This window comes from Bombus vancouverensis, chromosome 3, assembly GCF_051014615.1.
Source record: "Bombus vancouverensis nearcticus chromosome 3, iyBomVanc1_principal, whole genome shotgun sequence".
Classification (NCBI taxonomy): domain Eukaryota; kingdom Metazoa; phylum Arthropoda; class Insecta; order Hymenoptera; family Apidae; genus Bombus; species Bombus vancouverensis.
In genome coordinates, this window is record NC_134913.1 from 21,220,155 (window position 1) to 21,241,360 (window position 21,206).

The 21,206-nt window shown below is 36.0% G+C and overlaps 1 protein-coding gene across 11 annotated transcripts in view; it reads left to right on the forward strand.

The window, feature by feature from the left end:
• C3G (C3G guanyl-nucleotide exchange factor) overlaps nucleotides 1–20,773 on the forward strand; it is a 64,328-nt gene extending 43,555 nt beyond the window's left edge. For 5 of the 11 annotated variants that reach the window (XM_076617521.1, XM_076617522.1, XM_033335500.2 and 2 more), the window contains 15 exons: nucleotides 3,847–4,252; nucleotides 5,112–5,336; nucleotides 5,472–5,657; nucleotides 5,808–6,115; nucleotides 7,469–7,585; nucleotides 8,013–8,326; nucleotides 8,593–8,800; nucleotides 9,068–9,091; nucleotides 10,245–10,440; nucleotides 10,527–10,779; nucleotides 10,869–11,109; nucleotides 11,415–11,589; nucleotides 11,689–12,333; nucleotides 12,442–12,573; nucleotides 12,665–20,773. In XM_076617521.1, the coding sequence (XP_076473636.1) occupies nucleotides 3,847–4,252; nucleotides 5,112–5,336; nucleotides 5,472–5,657; nucleotides 5,808–6,115; nucleotides 7,469–7,585; nucleotides 8,013–8,326; nucleotides 8,593–8,800; nucleotides 9,068–9,091; nucleotides 10,245–10,440; nucleotides 10,527–10,779; nucleotides 10,869–11,109; nucleotides 11,415–11,589; nucleotides 11,689–12,333; nucleotides 12,442–12,573; nucleotides 12,665–12,803 (3,569 nt within the window). In that variant the 3' untranslated portion in view covers nucleotides 12,804–20,773. Of the gene's footprint in view, nucleotides 1–2,991; nucleotides 3,087–3,846; nucleotides 4,253–5,111; nucleotides 5,337–5,471; nucleotides 5,658–5,807; nucleotides 6,116–7,468; nucleotides 7,586–8,012; nucleotides 8,327–8,592; nucleotides 8,801–9,067; nucleotides 9,092–10,244; nucleotides 10,441–10,526; nucleotides 10,780–10,868; nucleotides 11,110–11,414; nucleotides 11,590–11,688; nucleotides 12,334–12,441; nucleotides 12,574–12,664 lie in introns of those variants that run through there. The other 6 variants (XM_076617525.1, XM_076617518.1, XM_076617519.1 and 3 more) reach the window with 6 other exon arrangements.
• Nucleotides 20,774–21,206: the final 433 nt, after the last annotated feature.

Here is a 21,206-nt window from a genome sequence, read left to right on the forward strand (position 1 = left end):
TCGGATTATTTTTGTTTTTGGAAATCTGTATCGAACGTTACGCTGGCTCTCTATCCTGGATACACTTGCCAATGGTAATGTGGGGCATTAATCTAAGATTAATTTCGAAATTGACATGTTGTTTCATACTCGTTGTTTCGTACGGCTAGCTAATAATAACGATGGTTGTTAATAACAACATCGTTATATTTTTCCCTATTTCATTCACGTTCAGTGAGCTGGTGAGTCGAGCGAGAAAAGAGATAATAGTTTTAGTCAGTAATTCTTAGTACGATACCCGATAACAGAATCTATAATTTGGCGAATTGAAACGTGCGCCTAATAATAACGTGCGAGAATCAACTAACGTGTAATGTACAACGCATTTTATCCTCTTGTACGTATGTATATCTGCTTTCATGCAAGCCTGTAACATCTTAAACCTCTAATTATTGATAACGTAGTATCAATAATTATTCATTAACGGAACACTTACAACAGGCACTTGTTTTGAAGAAGATAGGAGAAGAAACCGTTGGTCATTTTCTCCATATCGTTGTGTATTTCACGTTAACTTATTCACTAAGACGCTCAAAAGGCATTCCAGGCTTGCAAAACTTGCTCAATGTCCGAATATTCTCCTTTCGATGTGTTATTTAAAGGCGATCGTTAGACGAATCTCAACCCCTTTGGTTTGGCCTTTCATCCATCGGCATGCTAAAAATTCACTCGTCAGCCGTTTTCAGAAACACCGATGCGTCTCTCGTCCAGCGATCGTACAGTTGTTAATCCAGGCTATCGAAGCTGTCCAATCTCGAGTTGTATGCCATTCGGGATCCACCGGTATTCGAAAGACGATCAGTCGCGATTAGAATGACGAACGGGTAGTATAGCAGAGTAAAGCAGAGTATTTCGCTTTGATTCATGTCTGTACGACGACGATGACCGCTCTCGAACCCTCTCGCACGTGTTCACGTTTTCCATCAACCCAAAGCCCTTCTCCACTTGCGCGTATTCGAGGTGGTGCGGTACGGCGCAGTCAGAGGCTTTCACGCTGATGAATGGCTGGCAGTGACGCGATTAAAGGGACATGCGTGGAAAGCTATCGCGGTCGTTGCATTCTCGAGCACGTTGCACGTTCGCGATAACGATGAAAAGATGATCTGACCGTTGTGCTCTCTGTGTTACCTCGCGACAACAACAAGATCCGCACCATGTGTACCAGCAACGTGATGTTTACTTGACGAGGGGCTGCTTGCTCTGTGCGTGTGCGTTACCATGCGAGTTATTAACTTCACGCGAGAATCCAACGATTGCGTTCGCCGATTATCTACTTGTTATCAACACGATACGCACACACCCACACCCACATACATCCACATGCACCCACACAAGAACGATCTTGTTTTTGGGATATAATAGGCGTGCAAGCGAATAATCCAAAGTTTATTTGAAAGGACAATACTGTATCAGGCAAGCGACGAATATCATCGCGAAAAATACCGCGTTTTTAGACAAGATCCAATGGTCAAGTTATTCTTGTGTCTCGTCCACTAATTAAAAGTGGGTATCGAATGAGGCGTATTGCATCGATCCGAACAGCTAGCAATCCGAAGGAGTAATGTCTAGCGAATAAACTGGTTGCTGCAATACCTACCAAACAACGCTCGTTATGATGTAATGTTACGACGATGCTCGTTAACGATCGTAAAAGCAGCGTGTGGCTTGGCATTGCCGTGCAGCAGCAATTTCAAGGAACGTTCTCCTTTGTCGTTTGTCAGTGTCCTGACGATCGAAACTCGCATAGATGGCAACGACGAATACCTTGGTCGAACAAATCTGTCTTTTCTCAAATAAACTGTTGAAGGCTCTGTCGTACATGCGATTATTTACGAAGCGCGGGTGCGGTGGTTGCAGCAGCCTCGAGTATAGACGCGCTTCTGTAGTATAGACAGCGTACAGGATCGAGCATGTTCCGTGGATCCAGTCAGTCACGGCAATTTCGATCCCGTCCTCCGTTCTCCGTGTTTTCTATTATCTCTGTCGGCCATCCGAATCCTGCCTTTAGCGCAAATCACGCCTGATTGAGGTTTCAATCGGAATTCGTGAATAGAACTTGATTTACCGGCGTACATACACACGTACATACGCGATCAGAGATGCAGAGATTGCCTCGACCAGTCGCTTGCTTGCATTTCCCCCTATCGCGAAACGCAAACCACCAAAGATGACTGGTTTAACCAACCCCTTCTGTCCCCATGCGCACTTGTCCAGGCAAACAACCTGGTAATGATTCGAGCATGAAGTTATTAATCGAAGAGAAGCGTTGCGGACAGCGTTCGATAGACCGATCTTTGCGGTGGGTAATTTCGGGGTGTTTTGTGCAACGTGCAACGTTGAACGTTGCTATGACATGTGTATTTACATTTTCGTTAATAGATTAGATTCGACAATACTTTCCGAGGTAATAGCAGTGATTTCGTTAAATACCTAAAGGAAACTTCAAAGTACGCGTTACACACACTTCGCAGAATACTGCGCATTACTTATTTGGTTCTCCGCGTGCCATGAATATATAATCCTATCAACGAGACCAACGGAGATTGCTCAGATTTGCTGCTTTAAAGTTAGCTCTTGGAGCGTCGTATCTTGACAATGCCCATCTACGCTCGAGAACCGCACCTCTCTAGCAGACTTAAACAAAGTTATTTTTATTTCGTTTTCATTTAAAATTATTAATAGTATTACAAGAGCATATGCATAAATCAATCCAGCATCTCATTTAGACGATCCATTAAATAGAATTATTAAACTGGCAAACTGATACGCTGAAAAGTACGTCGACTTTTTCTTTGGACGCTCGTCCACTTCTAAAGCGAAGCTCTACAATACCCTTTTATCGTTATTTATAACATAACATATTTCTTAACAACTTTATTATATACTTATTATTGGGCTCGGTTCGTACAGCAACAACAACAACAGCAACAACAACAGCAGCAGCAGCAGCAGCAACAACAACAACAACAACAAAAACAAAAACAACAACAACGACAACAACGACAACAATTTGCTAACCAATAGTATTACCGAATTAACAAGTATAGGTAGATATATTTCTGTAACATCAATTGCAGATGCTATAATATAACTATCTATATATACCTCTACTTAGTTATAATCATACCACCGAACCATATAATAGCAGACTAGTACTTAGCAAATCAAACTTATCCAAACAATCTTCGTAAAAATGAAAAAAAGATCACTTCAAATGAATCGATTCGAAAGCCCTTCTGCCTGTACATTCGAATCTTCTCGACAAACGAACCGATCAATCGAGCCCCGGCCGTCGCGTCGCTTTGATTTTAAACGTTTGGTCGCGTTTGTTTACTATTCCCGATATATTTATCCGTTTCGTTTGCACGGCGAATTCACCGATGGAATTTACGTACCAGTACGTCTGCTATTCTGGCGCGAAATTTTCCAGCATAAAATTTTAACTCGACTCGATCGGTTGTAATCGTTGCGACGTCAGTCCATTAAACGCGTTTTTCACCAGTTTAAGCGGATATCACGTACTTTTACCTTTTGCACCCTTTACGATGCAAGTTACATCGATCGATCGTTTGCAACGTACGTTCGCCTGTGGCAATCTGTTTCGATATCTTTAAAGTGGAATAATGGTTTTAAACTGGCTACTATGTGACGAAAAGATAGAACATTGTACGGAAATAAGTTTCGTTGAACGCACGGAAATTATTTTTGCAACCTACGCAAGTCTGAAACGAAAAGATCAGGAAACGCATAATCTCCTTCTGTGTCGCGATAAACGATATTCAATTTTCTGTTTATTGTCTGTTACAGAAGTCGAGGAACGCTCCAGCGGGAAGGCGCGTGGTGGTAAACTAGCGCGTCGTGCGCGCTCCTTCAAGGAGGACTTCCTGGAGAAGCTCTCCCACATGCGTTCTCCTGGTAGCGGAAGCGGAGGTGGAGGCAGTGGAGCGGCTACGAGGGCCGCCTCGCCCTCCTCGCCGCGAACACCGCGTGATAAAAGCGCGCCCGGTTGCACCGATGGCGCGACCACCCTAGACAAGAATCCCCTCCGCGACCTGCATATCCACGTGCGACAGGTGCAACTGGCACTGCTTCACTTCCGAGACGTCGTGTCAAAGAAAAAGCTCGAGATGCTGCCCGGCAACGGCACCATCGTCCTCGATACTGTTACCACCATACACACTGTGCTGAAGTCCTATCTCCTCTACGAGAACAGGTAAGCGAATTCGATCGTGATCAAAGTATCGATTAAAAACCGATATTGACCGAAATGAATGAAAAACGAAAAAGCTTGTAGATTAATCGAGTGACTTGGTAGAAAAAAGATATATTTCCTGGCTGAAACTTTGAACCGACTACTTTCATCTATTCGATATCGAGGATCGCTGGTGCGCGTGAAAATATATGCCAGATATTTATTTTATAATTTAACGTTAAGCTAAACGAGTAACGCGCAACACTGCCAGGGTCGTCGAAATGTTCGAACAATTTCTGAAAATTTTATATCTTGCTTTTAATTCTAAACTAAATTTGGTCATTTTCTTCGTTACTTGCTATATGGAAAAAGTTACGTAACTCATGGAATTATATTTTACGTTTGTAACATTCGAAGTAAGTGTTTCGTCTAGATAAAATTCTACATTTTTATATAAAATGCTTGCGTGAACTAATTGTTCGAGGTGACGCAAATTTATTCCGTGTATAAGTCAAATATATATAGTAACAAACATTGAAAAAGTATTAAAAGTTGATAAGCACCGTATCAATTATCGTATAATTACAACTAGTGGGAGCTAGGTATTTTCAGATATATTGGAACAAAACATGTATGTATATTGCAGCTTTATTTTTATTTTTATTTTTATTTTTATTTCTGTCCAACTAGTAAGTTTAGGTAAAATATTAAGATTAGAGATATTTTCTAGAGTCTCGAATGTAATATATGCTTGTAATTTCAAACTTTTATATCATCTATTGGAAATGCAAAGAGGGATGAAATTGTGGATGCTACCGAATGTCATAACTTTACATACGATATCGTTTGTAATCGCGACCTTCGTATTTTCTTGACGAAGCTCTACTCTGGGATCAGCGACGAACCAAGTGTATCAAGCTCTAGCACAATTATTAAAACTCTGTGACGACGTGTTGCTGCACGGTGACCAGTCCTCTGCGCTGGATACCGAGAACGTTACACACATCATAGGATTAGTGGAAGAAGCTGTGAAAAACTTGGTTGCCCTGGCGAACGAGAAGATTGCCAATAGACAGAAACCTGTCGTCGCTACAGCTAGTAATAGGTAATCTTTCTACTTGTTCTTTGGTTGAAGCACTGATTTTCCATAAATTTACATTCTTCCATACTGGTAAACAAAATTAGTTGTTCGATTTTATTAGTATAATTGACCAAAAGTTCGATGAAATCGCGTTTTCAGAACGTCGTCTTATGGATCGGAAATGACGCCGCAAAGAAATTCTTTGCCTGATATTCCGTTAACGCCAAGGGAAAGGCAGATTTTAGAGCAAACAGCTGCGACTACTAGTTTGGTCCGTAGTTCGCATAGTTCAGAGTCGATTTTAAGGGATTCTAGTCCACCCCCAAAACCGCCACTTCCCGAGAGGTAGTTTCTTCCTATGCTTTTTATAGATAGTGCATAACAATGCATAACAATGCATCTATTCTCGAATGTCACTACATACATACACTAAAAAAAGTAGTTCTACGTTAAACGAGTACGATTGAAAAATAACGTTTGGATGGTAAATTGCAGAACTAATATGTGTCTGTCGGAAGAAAATAGTTCTTCCGGTACACCGCCACCATTGCCACCGAAACGGAGAACGAGAGGTCAACAGTTGCTCGATGAATCCGAAGGTTTTTTAGCGTCTAGTCTCGACGGTGTTTCCCTACGAAGTCGATCTCCGGAGGATTCGTCGTCTCTTTTGAGCGCGTCGGCTGGCAGTTTGGATTCGGCCTTGAACCATTCCCGTGACGAAGATGAAATACGGGCGATCATGGGACCAAACGACGAGTCTCTGAACGACAGTATGGATCTCAGCCTGATGGCTACTATCCAAGGTAACCGATCCATCCTTTTATCGTATCATAGCATCCATTATTTAATCATGGCCAGTAAGAATGTGATAAGCGATATATCTTGCATAACCTCGGTAATACCGACTCGGTATCGAGTCAGTTTCAAGCATATTTAAAAGAAGAAAGTAATAAAGAGAAGCACGCGTAAACAAAATTATCATTTATATAAATAATATGTTTATATTATAGATTAACTTATATGACGTGGACTATAATACGATATTAGGATATTTCTTTGTAACGCACATTGTTTGCATTTTGTAATATAATTGTCTTCTGTCTTCTTTTCGATACATCTGTATTCAGTTATTAGCGTTAGACATTATGTTACTTAAATTGATACGATGAAATACCTTTTACACAAGTGAATGGCAACCGGAATGGAACCAAATGGAACCAAATGGAATAGGGATCTATGGCGGCACGTTTTCTCATCAAACTGGAATTAACAGTAAAGTAAATATATTAACAGTAAAGTATTCTATAGTCCCTGTATATCGTTTTAGGACACGCGGGTTGCACATAGTACGTCGGAATGTGATGTAATCTTGAACTCAAGCGTATTAGGAGTTTCAAATTTAAAGAGGAATCGTATAAAGCACAGTTTCACGGTAGGAGGTTCGAGCGTTGTTCCTAGTTGTTCTATTGGCTGTTCTGTTGGTTGTTCCCAAGAAATAAGAGTCCAAGTCGAAGGCGAATGTCGAAAAACTCTAAGGAGAATATCGTCGCAACATATCGAGTACCTACAGCGTAACCTAAAAATCGCTTTAGCTCGTAATTTCACCTTTATTCCCGGTTGCCATTCAATTAATGTCACTTATAAATTGCCAACAGTTAATCATCTGCTTTAAGTTTAAGAGTCAACATTTTCCAAAACGAGGCAACCTCAGCGTAGCTCCGTTTGTCAACATTGAAATATCGTATTAGTCGTATTAGTTTGTTCTATGAACATTTATATCCGATTTATGACAACGAAATTAGAACCATCCTGAAATGGTAGCGGTAAAACTATACCAGTACATTTCCATTTGTGTCGAAAGGTTCACTATGCGGACAATGCTTAGTCAGCGAAGTGGTCTTCAACTGTGCTTGTCTCGATCGTCGAATCAGTCTTACTGAAAATCTCTTAGAATACGTTGGGATACATATTTCGAAAATAATTAACTCTCTGATAAATAAGATTATGTGGTGTAACGATAGAAAAAAGTCACATTTAATTATATACATACATGCGTAAAAGTTTCATTTTTATCGATTGAATCAATCTTTTTCCAAACATTATGCAGACGATATAGAGAGAAAATAAATATATTGATTATTTTTTTACATTTATAGGTATGCAAGTTAATGGTAGTTCAAACTGTAGTTGCTGGGACGGTTCCGAAACAAACATACCAAGTACAATGTTATTGGGTCAACAAACTCCGCAAGAAATGCTTAATCCATTTACCGGTGGGTAATATAAAATCGTTTTATATTTGTCGCCAACAGCGTCAAGCTGAAGTAAAGGCGGTGCCGATGACGTTGCACATTTATAAATGTAAAGAAAAAATGTACAAGAGCTAAAATTATGCAAGAATTCCTCGAATAGCTCGAATAGCTAGAGCGAAGCAGGTAACGTAGGTGTCAGACCTTTAGACTACATGACTAAACAGTATAGTATAGATCTTCGTTCCGATCAGTCTAATAGGTTGGTATTCTTTTTCTCGATTCGTTTTCTAAATCTAGATTATCTAAATTAAATTTACCTTCGTAAAATAGTGCCTGCTGACAGGAATTGGGAAGCGTTGCAAAGTAGTCTTTTTGTAAGAAAGTTGAAGAACAGGCAAGTAAACATTTTTAAGGTGTTATAACGAACCATATGGCGATTATGTTGCAGGTATAGAAGGAAAAATGGAACGATTATCGACTCAAACGCAGGAATCCGGTTTCGTATCCATGCATTCGCAACGAAGTTCGTCTCAAAGTTATACTACCTCCAGTATAACGTCCAAAAGATCTTCTCAGCAAAGCAGTATTAGTTACAATTCCCAAACGTTTAATTCGCAACAATCGTTTTCCCAAACAAAACTGTCTTCGGATAATAACGGGTCTATTTTCACTCAGAAGACAATGACTAGTACGAAGAGTACCGTTAGTACAACAAACATTTCCGGAACTGGAGATCCTGCTGTATTAGAAAAATTGGTAAATGTGGGTGTTGTGTGTCGTGATTTTATTTCTTCTTACTTATAAATCTCTTACTTATAATTACTAAAAAACAGTTTAAACAATTTTCAAATCGAAATATAACATAGAAATCAAGCTGTTGTTTCGCTGACTATTTGCAGAAATTCTATATGTACTTGTAATTCTATCATGACCATGCAATAATTTCGATCGTCGATGCATCGTAGATTAAAAATTTGCAAACATCAACATGTATGTTCTTATTAAACGTGAGTTTCCGCGTTTCGTAGGAAATGGAGTCGATTTCTGCATCGGACGCTAACGGTGTGCCGCCAGCGTTGCCGGAAAAACGATCGAAACGGAGGAAAGAACGTCAACCGTCACAGTACGACAATGTACCTGAAAATGAGCATTTATCAACCTGTAGTTTACATACCAATAACGGCGATAATACAGATACCAGTAAACCCCCTCCACTGCCGCTTAAGAAAAGGCATAGTAAGTCGAATTATTGTTTACAAAAAACAACAGTAATACAGCAGATAATATTTAACACCATACTACGATTGCTTTATTGCTGTTGAAAAAATTCAAATAAAGTATCAATGATAATGGATATGTATTAAAAATGAAGTTGCCTGAATTTGAAGAGAATAATTATTAAACAAAATTATGTTAGAGATTATCTAGATTATATTAGAGTAGTCGTTCAGAATCTTTTCCACGTAGTAGGTTAAAACTGATACAATATTTTGTATCCCCCAGTGTTCCAATCAGTGGCATATTCTGGTAAGTGGGATCCTGCCCACGCAAATCAGCTATCCCTCAGCAAACACACGTTCACGCTAAGTTGAAACCCGTCGTTTCACGCATTAATTATACACGACTTTTAATATCTTAGCTTTTTGCGGCATGTTTTCGTCGTTATTTTTCATTTCATTTTGTCGAAATCATCAACGCGATTTCATTTGACTAAGCTTGGATATGTCACTCATATTTTTGGGCTTTTTCATGGCTTATATCTTAATATATATAATTGAAATAATGAAATAATACTAAAAACACATAGAGTAATGTGTGTGTATATATATATATTTTTTTTTTCTTCTTCTTACATACAAATTATTAAACTTTTAGATTTCATTACATTCTATCCACACTCATCTTTTCCTTTCATTAGTTAAATTATTTTGTCAAATCAAGCTCTATATATTTATTTGATTTGAATTTGTTACACATCGTACTTTATAAATATATTATTTCCATTGACGTTTCTGTATAATAGCTCTAAATTTCATTAACCGTAGAAACTAATCTTCAACCACCTATGTGGGCGTCGTCATTGTTTCATTAATTAAATTGACCTTTTCTTGCTAATAGTCAGTTAACACTTACGCTTCTTTAACTCTAGAATTAAGACAGCCGACTTTAGTTTTCGTTTCCACAATCGACTAGAGGATATATCTCCAACGATCCGAAATTTCCTCGATCTACACGATATTTGTTCATGCTTGCATCATCGTGATGATATTTATCCCAATTTTAAGTAACCGTTTAATCGCGAAGAATGTAGTCTTAATCGCGGTAAGAATGTCGTTTAACGGATTTCACTCTTATTCCAGTGAGTTTATAATAATCTGGTATTCGCTACATTACATATATGTCATTATCTATCGAGATACATGCTTGTGCATCAGTGTTTTTCTGTATTTTATACACTTGTGCTTTGATATTTTATTGTAACATGAATCACGCTTGTATGTACCATATATATACACATGTGTGATAAAAATAGAAACAATATACATACATGTATATACATATGTATGTACATATATAAATATATATATGGAATCGTATTTTTTTATTTATTTATTTTTCTTAAGTATATCATATTGTCTGGTAGATTAGAATCGTATCAATTTAATCGTATCTATTCCAGTCATGGCATACATGGAGATGTTTGGGAATTGTTCTCACAGCAACAACGATTTCATCTCTGGTCTTGGGACCCGTCATTCAGTGGCAGCTTATAATTCGATGCAAGCGGAATGGCAACAACACGAAATGGCTCTTACTACGACACAATCGTGCTCTTTCATGGCGCATACTATAACTACATTACATGACAACTCAAAGTATGCGTTTCTAGATATAAAAATTTATACATATCTTCCCGTGTTTAATATAAAAAATACAAGAAAGCGTGTTATATCTTTTTCAGTACCTCCATAACTATGGCACCATCAGTAGCGGAAGTAACGAATAATTCTAGTCTCCCACCAGCATTACCACCAAAGAGATCCCGTTCCATTAAATCAAATGCAACGCCACCGCCAATTTCGCCAAAACCCACCATTAGTATGCAAAGTATACATACAATCGAACCAATCGTAACGTCAACACCAATGAAAGTAGAGGAATCTGGTTGTATTCATGATAAAAAGGAGTTATCACCTTTGTCTCCAGCGAAGTTGGTAAATATTTCATAAAGTAACGTAGATTAACGTAGATTTGTATTACCTAGACACATCATTACTAATACACGCTACCCGTTCATTTCTAGAATAACGTTGCTTTGGACACTATATTACCGTCCTCAAGACCTGCGAGTAATGCCTTATCGTCGATTTCCGTCGATGATAATAACTTGGACTTGAGAGACGTCGATCAGGACGATACTATTTTGGATGAACTCGATATCAGCAAGTATTTAGTCTTCAAGAAACCAGACGAAGAAGGGCCAGATATAAGGGGTGGTCACCCGGATGCATTGTTAATTCATGCAACCAAAGCTAATAAACATGGTAAGTTTTCTATTCAAGCGTTATAATACGTATCGTAATACGTATTGACAAATGAGTAGTCGTTGAAGGATATAATGCATTTCGTATTCTTTCATGCTTCATAGACGAGAAAGAATCAGGTCAGTGTAATAATTTGTTGGATTTACTTTCAATTTTGCTGTAACTTAAAATTTCAACATATAAAATTGCTTTTCCTCTCCCAAAAAATAAATACTTTTATTATGCATAGGAAAATTTCTGCGAAACGCAATTAAAATAAACATTTACCATACCAATTAATTACCGCGTGCTTATTTTATTTACAGACTTTTTGTATCAAGAGGCGTTTCTAACAACATATAGAACATTCATGCAACCATTGGAGTTAATTCAAAAATTGCACAAACGTCATCAGCGATTCTCTTGTTCTGCTGACGTTATTAAACAAAGAGCAGCTCGTGAAGCATTTTCCTTGTTGGTCAGAGTTGTCAGCGACTTAACGTAAGTTTGCTAGAAAATTAACTAGAAATTAAAAAATTTTTTCTAAATATATCGCAAATAATTCAACGTAACTATAAAGAGGTTATTAATTTCTTCCAGCATGTCGGATCTCGATGATACCCTCTTGCAAACTCTAATGGAATTTGTACAGCAATTGGTATGTAGCGGTGATCTTACTATGGCAAAAGCTTTGCGTGTTAAAATTTTGGAAAAACACGCGGCGAAGCAGTTGCAATCTACACAACCGATTCTATCTTCGTTGAGTGTGACAACAAAGCAAGCTTCCCTTCTCGATTTCAAGAGTGAACAAATTGCAGAACAAATGACATTGTTAGATGCTGATTTATTCATGAAGATTGAAATTCCGGAAGTACTAATTTGGGCTCAAGAACAGAATGAAGAACGAAGTCCGAATCTAACTAGATTCACAGAACACTTTAACAAAATGTCGTACTGGGCTAGATCGAGAATACTGGAACATAGATTAGAGAATGAAGCGAAAGATAGAGAGAAATACGTTGTTAAATTTATCAAGATAATGAAGCACCTTAGAAAAATAAATAATTTTAATAGCTACTTAGCCTTGCTTTCTGCGTTGGATAGCGCTCCAATTAGAAGGCTCGAATGGCAGAAACATATTACAGAAGGTTTAAAAGAATATTGCGCTCTTATTGATAGTTCCAGTAGTTTCAGAGCTTACAGGCAAGCTCTGGCAGAAACACAACCGCCATGCATTCCGTACATGTAAGTACCTTTAATCTTTTTATTTCAATAATTGAAAGGCAAAGTTTTCGTCGAAGCAAAGTTCATCGAAGAGCTAACAAATATTCGAAGCACATTTTTCACTTACAGCGGACTTGTGTTACAAGATCTTACATTCGTGCATATTGGAAACAATGATTTATTACCGGATGGTACGATAAATTTTTCGAAAAGATGGCAACAGTTTAATATCGTTGAAAACATGAAAAGGTTCAAAAAAGGGTAAGCTCGCTCGTTTAATAATTTTTTTTAAAATAACGAATATATATTTCAATGTTATTTCTAAATTGAATTGTTTATTTATTTATTGCAGAACATATTCGTTCAAGAAACACGAACGTATAATAACGTTCTTCAATAATTTTAGCGATTTCCTCTGTGAGGAAGCAATGTGGCAGATTTCCGAGAGTATCAAGCCGCGCGGTGGAAAAAAAACACAGTCACAGAACTAGAATATATCAAACCCTTTCACCGCCTGCGTCTCAAAATCGAAAGGCTGAATCAGTAAATTAGAATGTCTGTAATTGTGATGTTTAGGTAAATTTACCTAATTACGAGCTGAATAAAAATGATGCAACGCTTTAAGGACGGTGAAAGGGTTAGCTATGTCTGTTCCGCTTCAACAACCTCTGTGAGGTTGTATCTCATTTTATGGAATATTCAGTCTCTATTGAAAAGTAAAACAGAAAAAAGAATGCGTATAGTCAGTCATTTAGATCAAATTGAAATTTGATGCGTGCGTGCGTGTGTGTGTGTGTGTGTGTGTGTGTGTGTTTGTTTGTTTGTTTGTTTGTTTGTTCTTGTTTTGTTTAAAAATATGAATTGCGTGCACGGATATCGATTGAATCGAAATACGTATAGAGAGACTTTAATGAATTGGCTAGATCAATCATGTCTCAATGTATTTTTGCAATTTTTTCCTTTTTGCTATAAGGTTAGTAAGGGAGAAAATCATGTTTACTATGGATCTATGCAATGTATACTTAAACGATACACAGCTGTAATGATGCTTAACATGGCATGATGGAAAGAGCAATCTCCTCTCTCTATCTCTCCCTTCCTCTCTCTCCCTCCCTCTCCCCTCTCCACTCTCCCGCACACACGCATGCACTAGCTCTTCTATAGAAATATACATATATACATATATATATATAATATATATAATATATTATATATATATATATAAGCTATTTATTTATTTGCTTTATATCGGCGAATAGCGATATGTAAAAAGTAGTAAATGTCATACATTTCTTTTTAAACTTATTTAGATATATATGTAAACGTCCATCATATAGATCTGTTGTAGATAGGCAAACTTATCAAGCGTCGACAGAGATACATTTGTTGACTTCGCAAGGAAAAAACACCAATTACGTTGATTAATGTAAAACAATTATAGTCTCAGATCAGTGCAGAAATGATGCGCTTTTCCGAACACGTGGCACGACTGAGCGTAACTGTTACATATACTATTGTATATGATTCTAGGAAACATTTTTTGTTGGAAACTCGTTAATAGATATCCAAGATTTCAGCTTTAAGACAAATGGTTATCTAAAAGTGCGTAGATAAATTAAGTGTAAAAGAAGCCCACGATTAGACGAATTGGATTGAGATATCATTCACATTGCCCTTGTACTTTCGCCGATAATTCTAAATACCTTTGATATCTTTTATTATCAGATTCCATTACTAGTTTCTCTGCGTTTATATTTTTCAGCATTGCTAATGAGAGTTTCCCTCAGGATACATTCCGATGGAGTAAAAGAAAATTATTCGATCAATTTTATCAAGATAGAAGAAACATACTACTGGGTCCTACAATTTTCTTATTCTTTGTTAAACGCGTCGAATTTTAATACGTTCATCGAGTTTATTTGATTTCTTAAGATAAATGATACCACTGTAATGATTTATGGCTGTCTGCGTGCCTCATATTATAGAGTGAATGAATTACGTCTATTAACGTTTCTCCAGTCTCACGTTTAATAATATAAATATCTTGTATGCATAATTCATGAACAAAACCAGAATAATCGGGCTTGAGAGATCTGAAAAAGAAAAAAAGAAAGAAAGAGGAGAGATGTCACCAGTACGTTAACGCGATATACGTACGATGGTACTGATCGTACACTTTTATCCACGTTAAAAAGAGGGCCTAAGCAATTGATGAGTAGCATCGGTTTATAAACACACACATGCCGTTAATTAAAATTTACCGATATAGAACACCGAGGAAGTAAAAGGTAAACAAGCCATAATTTAGTCTCAAGGTCTAGTTAGAGGTTAACTATTGTATACATACTTATATAAATTTGATAAACGGTTGTCAATTTCTAACACGTGCATCAAACACACGCACACACGCGCGCGCGCGCGCGCGCTTACACACACACACGTACACACACAAATTATATACATACATACATACGTCGTACACACGTAATATAGTTTTCAATTGAACTGTAAAGGATGAATAATAGACGTAAAAGACTCTGTTTCCATAAAAATAGATGCATCCCGTTTATCGCAGCTGTAAACATTTTGAAAGACGCAAACAAGGACAAAGGTTAGTACCGGTTATGAACTTTTAGACAAGCATATATCCCCCTATAAGCCAATAGTTCACAAATAACGATAATCATACGTGATTGAGTATGCAAGTGTGTTTGAAGACAACCACTTTTATTTAATAAGTTGGTACGTATAAAAATGGTTCGTCTAATATAAAGCTAAGAAAATGTTATTAACATTGTATGTAAATAGTTTGTGATTGTATTCATAATTTCTTGTATGTATGCGAGTGCCCATTTATAACTCATACAAATGCGCGCGCGCTCAGCATATTATCTTTATATTATCTTTACGCACGATGTAATTAATCTTATATACTTTTTAAATTATGATCGAAGTCATTGTGATGCCATTTTACATTCTCACATACATAATAGCGGGCACATTATCTGTATATTTTTTTCATTTCAGTTAGTTTAAGCCACGCAACGAACAGATATACATAAATTCTTCATAACAGAAGAAATAAATTAAAAAAAGTTACTACAGTGGATTCCGCTTATTTGAGCCACCGGTTAACCAAGGTAGCCGTTTATTTGAAACGAAGCTGAAAGTATAGAACCTGACCGAATAAATAAAAACCATTTGTAGATAGTCCTAATTTTCTTCGCATAATTTCATTAATTGAAGCAGCAGCGTGTTTGGTTCTTTTTGGTACTACAGATGACTGCAGTAGTCTATGAGAAAGAGAAGATAGCAAGCGGGACGGCGCGACATAGGGGCAAATAAGACTACCATTTCCTTTCTTTTCCTCATCGTCACGTGGCTATATCTTATTTGTAACGTAATATTTTCGATCAGAACGATTGCTTATCTGTATGATTGCATTCGGTGTATTAGATGTAACCAATTAGATCCGCATTCCTTTGCCTTATTATCTTTTTACAGACGCGTTACTTATGTATCGCATTTCTCTTTCGTTTCCGCTCGCTGTAACTTTGTCTTCTGAAAATATTCTCATCATTTTTTGTTATCTTAACTATCTACGTAATTCTGTATTGACCTATGTGATACTTGGCATAATTGAGACATCCGTTTAACCGGGCTAACGCTAGTACCGATGTGTCCTGAATAACCGAAATCCACTGTATTTGTAACTTAAAATTTTATTCGCAGAACACTAAGACAAAATATTAGAGATCGACTTGTGATACTTATCCATTTACATGCCATAAAAAGTGAAAGTAAATGTATATAAATACACGTACATATATCTTTAATAACAAAGCCAAATTTATCGATTTTTATTTATATTATAAAATAAACTATAATTTTTTTTGATGTAACGAGGAATTTGTGTATGCTGCATAATTTTACATTGCATAATTTTAAGGTGTCTGGTGTCATGTTCAACATTGATTTTCTTTGTAGTTTTCTTTTATACGTAGAATCATTGCTATTCTCTCCCCCCCCCCGCCCCCCGTCAAATTCATTACATTATTTCCTTTATGCATCACATCTACATCTCCTCGATGTCTGCTGCTATTACATATTTGTACATATATTTCGAATCGCTTCTATACTCTCTGAGATTTCGTTAACAGTTGTTTTACCGAAACATTTCATGCGAAAGTGTATTTATAAATGTATAATGTGACTATATCGATCGCCTTTGTCTCTATTTTCTATTATACGTTTCTTCGATTTACTGTTAACGAAATTCTCATGCAAGTTTCGCGTAGGCGTACATATACATATGCATATGTACATACAATTTAAGGATAAACGCTACAAAATCACGAGTGAGATAAAAACAGTGAATATGCAACGAAAAACTTAGACTCGATCGGTTAATTAGATAAAGGAACTAGACTAATTCATAGTAGGTGGACAAACTGCGAGAAAAATTAATTAATTTGATAAAAATAGATTGATAATAAGATATTTTTGAAGTTCATTTATTTTATACTTTATAGTACAACAATATTAATTACTAGTTAAAAGAATGAATATCCGTATATATTTATAGTTGGACAAATTCTAATATCGTGGTCCATTTTTTGTGCTCGGAAATTCTATAACAATCATTAAAGTACATAAATATTTGCTTTGTGAGAACATATTGAATCTATATTTTATTCGCCAAAAAATTCATATAATAATTCTATTAAGTATACATATATTATTAAAATGGATTACTATGAATTAAATGGCAAACAAAAATATAGGAATATTGAAAATTAATTTTTATTATTTATCCTTCCTTTAACTGCTTAGATTTACACTCACTTTACTTATAAACTGTCGTATAACTTTAGAATTAAAAGTATGGGCAGGACAACGAGTAGGACACTTTAATCCGAAGTTTATGCTTCAACGATTACGATGGTGGTGATCCAGATTGCCGGAAACTCGTAGTTTCTAAGATTTTCAAGAGTGTTTTCGAGAATATTGCATTAGGTATGGGTTATTCCTTGGGGCCGCCGTGACCGTGAGGCGGCCCGTTACGTAGACACAAGTCGATCGCCGAGCGTCGAGCGAAGCAGTTATCGCGTCGATTACGTTGTGTACTACTATTTTAACATTAATATACATATTCGTTAATACGTATCTCGAAAGCTGCTGCGGTTTTTTAGCAACTCGAACTATCACCGTTGTAATCCTTCAAGCACAAGCTTCTATTCATTGACCCAATAACTAAAGGGAAGCTAAAGTGTTATGTTACTTCAGATCTCTAATTTATTTAGAATTATTGAATTCCTTTTACATATTTTCATTCTATGGTCCTAATCTTGTACTACATGAAATCCTACAATGGTATGATTATATAAATTACTCGATGATTACGCAATAAACAAGCAAATGAAAAATTTAATTACCGATATATACGAAGACACGAGAATTTATGTATGCGATTAGTGCTTTAATGATTGCTATCACGCCAAATCTATCTTATTATCAATAATATTAGTTATACGTAGAACTAATACATTAATTTTTACGGCCGTATTCTTTCGACTTTGACTATGGACTAGCATAGGCAGAAACGTAGAACCGTGCTTTTCCATCTTTCGCTAAACTATCTTTTGCCATTATCTTGCAAAAAAAGAAAACAAAAGAAGAAAAGAAAAGAGAAGAAAGAAAAAAGAATGGAAAAGAAATAAAAGAAAAGAAAAAAAAAACAGTCTATAAATGGAAATGGACTCTAAAGCAATCGCTGTTGAATTTACTCTTGCGTCGCGAAACGATCGCAACGCTTTTTAATTACCGTATATACCTTGTACCGATGGTATTTCTGTGGCGAGGGATATTTACGGTTTCAACACGACACCTTGTACATACATATGTAGGTACTACGCAAGAAATTTGACGATCGAACGATTGACATCGATCTTTTACTATATATTTTCACAAAGAAAAAATCAGTTTCAGAGGACAGGAACGAGAAGTAGTAGTTCTCCTTGCGACATAAAACGCATACGTATATTATATATTATATATGTAAAAGAATAGAATTTGTCTGCACGTTTGAAATCGACGATGCAGAATCAATCGCGTGAAATAACTCTCGCCGAATTTCAATTACCTATGTTTCGAGTGTGTTATTCTAATGAGTAACAACAAGTAATATCATCCCTAGCGGATATCCCTAAGCATCAAATAAGTAGTAATTACTATTAATACGTTACTAATCTCTTATCGATAAACAACAAAAGATTATAGTATGTATAATTGAACATCTAAATAGATACGTGTAAGAAAGTGCAGATAGTTTACCGTGATTATCGACGATGCTTTGGTTAACCCAAATAACGTTCCGAGAAACGTACGTTCGCCAAAGTGCCAACTATCGCTATATAACACGAAAAAGGACATATCACCACAAGATACATACATGTTTGTATATGCTGCTATTTAGAGATGGCAGTAATCCTAATATTTTATTACGTCTATCGAAAAAGCGGCAAACTGGTTAGATATCATTCTCGGCTTCGATTCGATTGCTTTTAAATAATAATTCATCTCTCGATGAAAATGATGAACAATCAAACAAAATTATTCCTCTTAATGAGAAATTAATGAACTTTAATATAGAAGAATCAATTTCAGATTAAAATTTCAGATCATACTTTTAATATAAATATTAGATTATATTTATCGTAATCGACAAATTTTATATTTTATTGCAGCTTCACACAAGCACAAATAAGTTGCGTAAATAAATAAAGTAAATTTTTTATTTGAAAATCTTGGGCGAAAGTTGAACGTCAAAATGTATAATTCTTGTGAAAGCAACGACTCGTTAATCACAAAAATTATCGCAACTCTTAGACAGCCTACGTATTATTCATAAGTCGAGTGGTTCTAAATACTATTCGTATATGGAAATGAATCGTTGCTCTTCGTTTTTATAAATAATTTAGTAGTCACAAAGTACCATCGAAGGCACCGTTGATCGTATTGGATTCGTCCCTTAAATAAGATTTTCGATCAAAACAATTTAGGAAACAATTACTACGATAATTCCATAGAAAAGTTTTCATGCAATTATCAATCCACCTTGACGATTTCGATGATTTCTGATTGGTGTTGTAGAAATCAACATTTCGAATAACTTTTCTCTATGCATGTAACTGCCGCTAGACTATAGTTTACGAGATATTCGAAAGAAGAAGAAGATGAAGGAAAAAAAGAAAAAAGAATAGAAAAACCGTCAGTACCACACTGCAGTGAATTCTGTCTATGTGTAGCGCGTACGTGACAGCACGCATACGTTAGTACCGGTTGCAAGCCGCGTCTTATGATGCGATGTAGCGTCCGGATAAAATAGAAAGTCTATGTAAACCTGTATAAACTACAAACAGAAGATAAGAACGAAATACATATCATATATGTATAGGAAAGAGTTGTTCAGAATCATGCCCTCGACAACATATTTAAAAATTATTGAAATCGGTGAAGCGGATGATCGATTTTGGACAATTGCCATTGCTTTCATAAAATTTGTTATTAATTAAAATCAAGATTACATATTTATAGACAAATATTTCTAAATATTTTTCGTTTCTTCCTGGAATTACAATTCATTGCCACTTTTTTGACCTAGGTACGCTGTTATTATTAGAAAATACAACAGTTAGCATAGAACTGCCACGAAACCGTGTAAACTATTCGTGAACGGAAATAGCCAAAGAGTAGGCGTACGGCAAACGTTATTACAAGTCATTTAAGGGATCAATCCATTTCCAGTTCATATTCCAAAAGTTACAAACATCAAAAGCTACAAATCACAATTTATTATATCCGGTAGCGACGCAGAACTAATACGTATGGAAGAAAGAAATATCGAATGGCATTTATATTCTATACGTGTCTTATCTATATAGAACTCTGTACATGCGTATAGAATGGCAATATCATGAAACGAAAATAAGCGTACACGTAATTCGCGATTCGTATCTACCGATTGCGAGAACGAATACGATTCACTGAGCGTATCATTCGTAAGCGAGCGATTACTACAATCGTAATATTTCTAGGTCTCTTTTCAATATCCTCTTTCGCTACGTGAACAGGATTCAGACAACTGTATTTGAGAAGAAGCGAACGTAACATTGTGTTCATGTATTTTGATTTATTATGTGACTGGTCACATTTTGCTATGTATATTTTTCTTAACGTGTGTATAACACTCGCTGTTTCAAAGCTACGTGTTTATGTAAGAGCGCGATCGACGTACGATTAACACCTACGATCATAACCGATAGGTTTCCAAGAGGATTTCCTCTTCTTGTCACTAATATTATGTCGAACATCGTGATATGTGTACGAAATTTTGGATCGAATGTTATAGCTTTTTTGTAATAGCTGTGCGAAAAAGTGAAATAAAAATGTTAGAACTAAATATATCCTAACGACATATATAATCACACACAAATAGCATAATAGAGCTATCACCTTTAAATCACTTTAGTTCAATAACTCATCTATTGCCTATTATCGTTCCATCATATATCTAACCAACCTGAGCACGAATCGCAAATAATTCGCATTATGTAACCTTTCTTCTTTAAATATATATTACAATATCGCATCGAATGTACGCCTTGGCATTGATAAAACGTTATTTCAATTAAAAGAATTATTTTAAAATTTAAACGTATTTTGTGTGTGTGTGTGTGTGTGTGTGTGTATTCTAATTTTTAAAATAAAAGATAATATATATAAATTCTAAATATTTCTTAATAAAAATATCATCTTAAGAAAGGGTATCCTAATAAAAAAGATAATTATATAATAGAAATAAATATTATAAATATAGGTATGACATACATAGT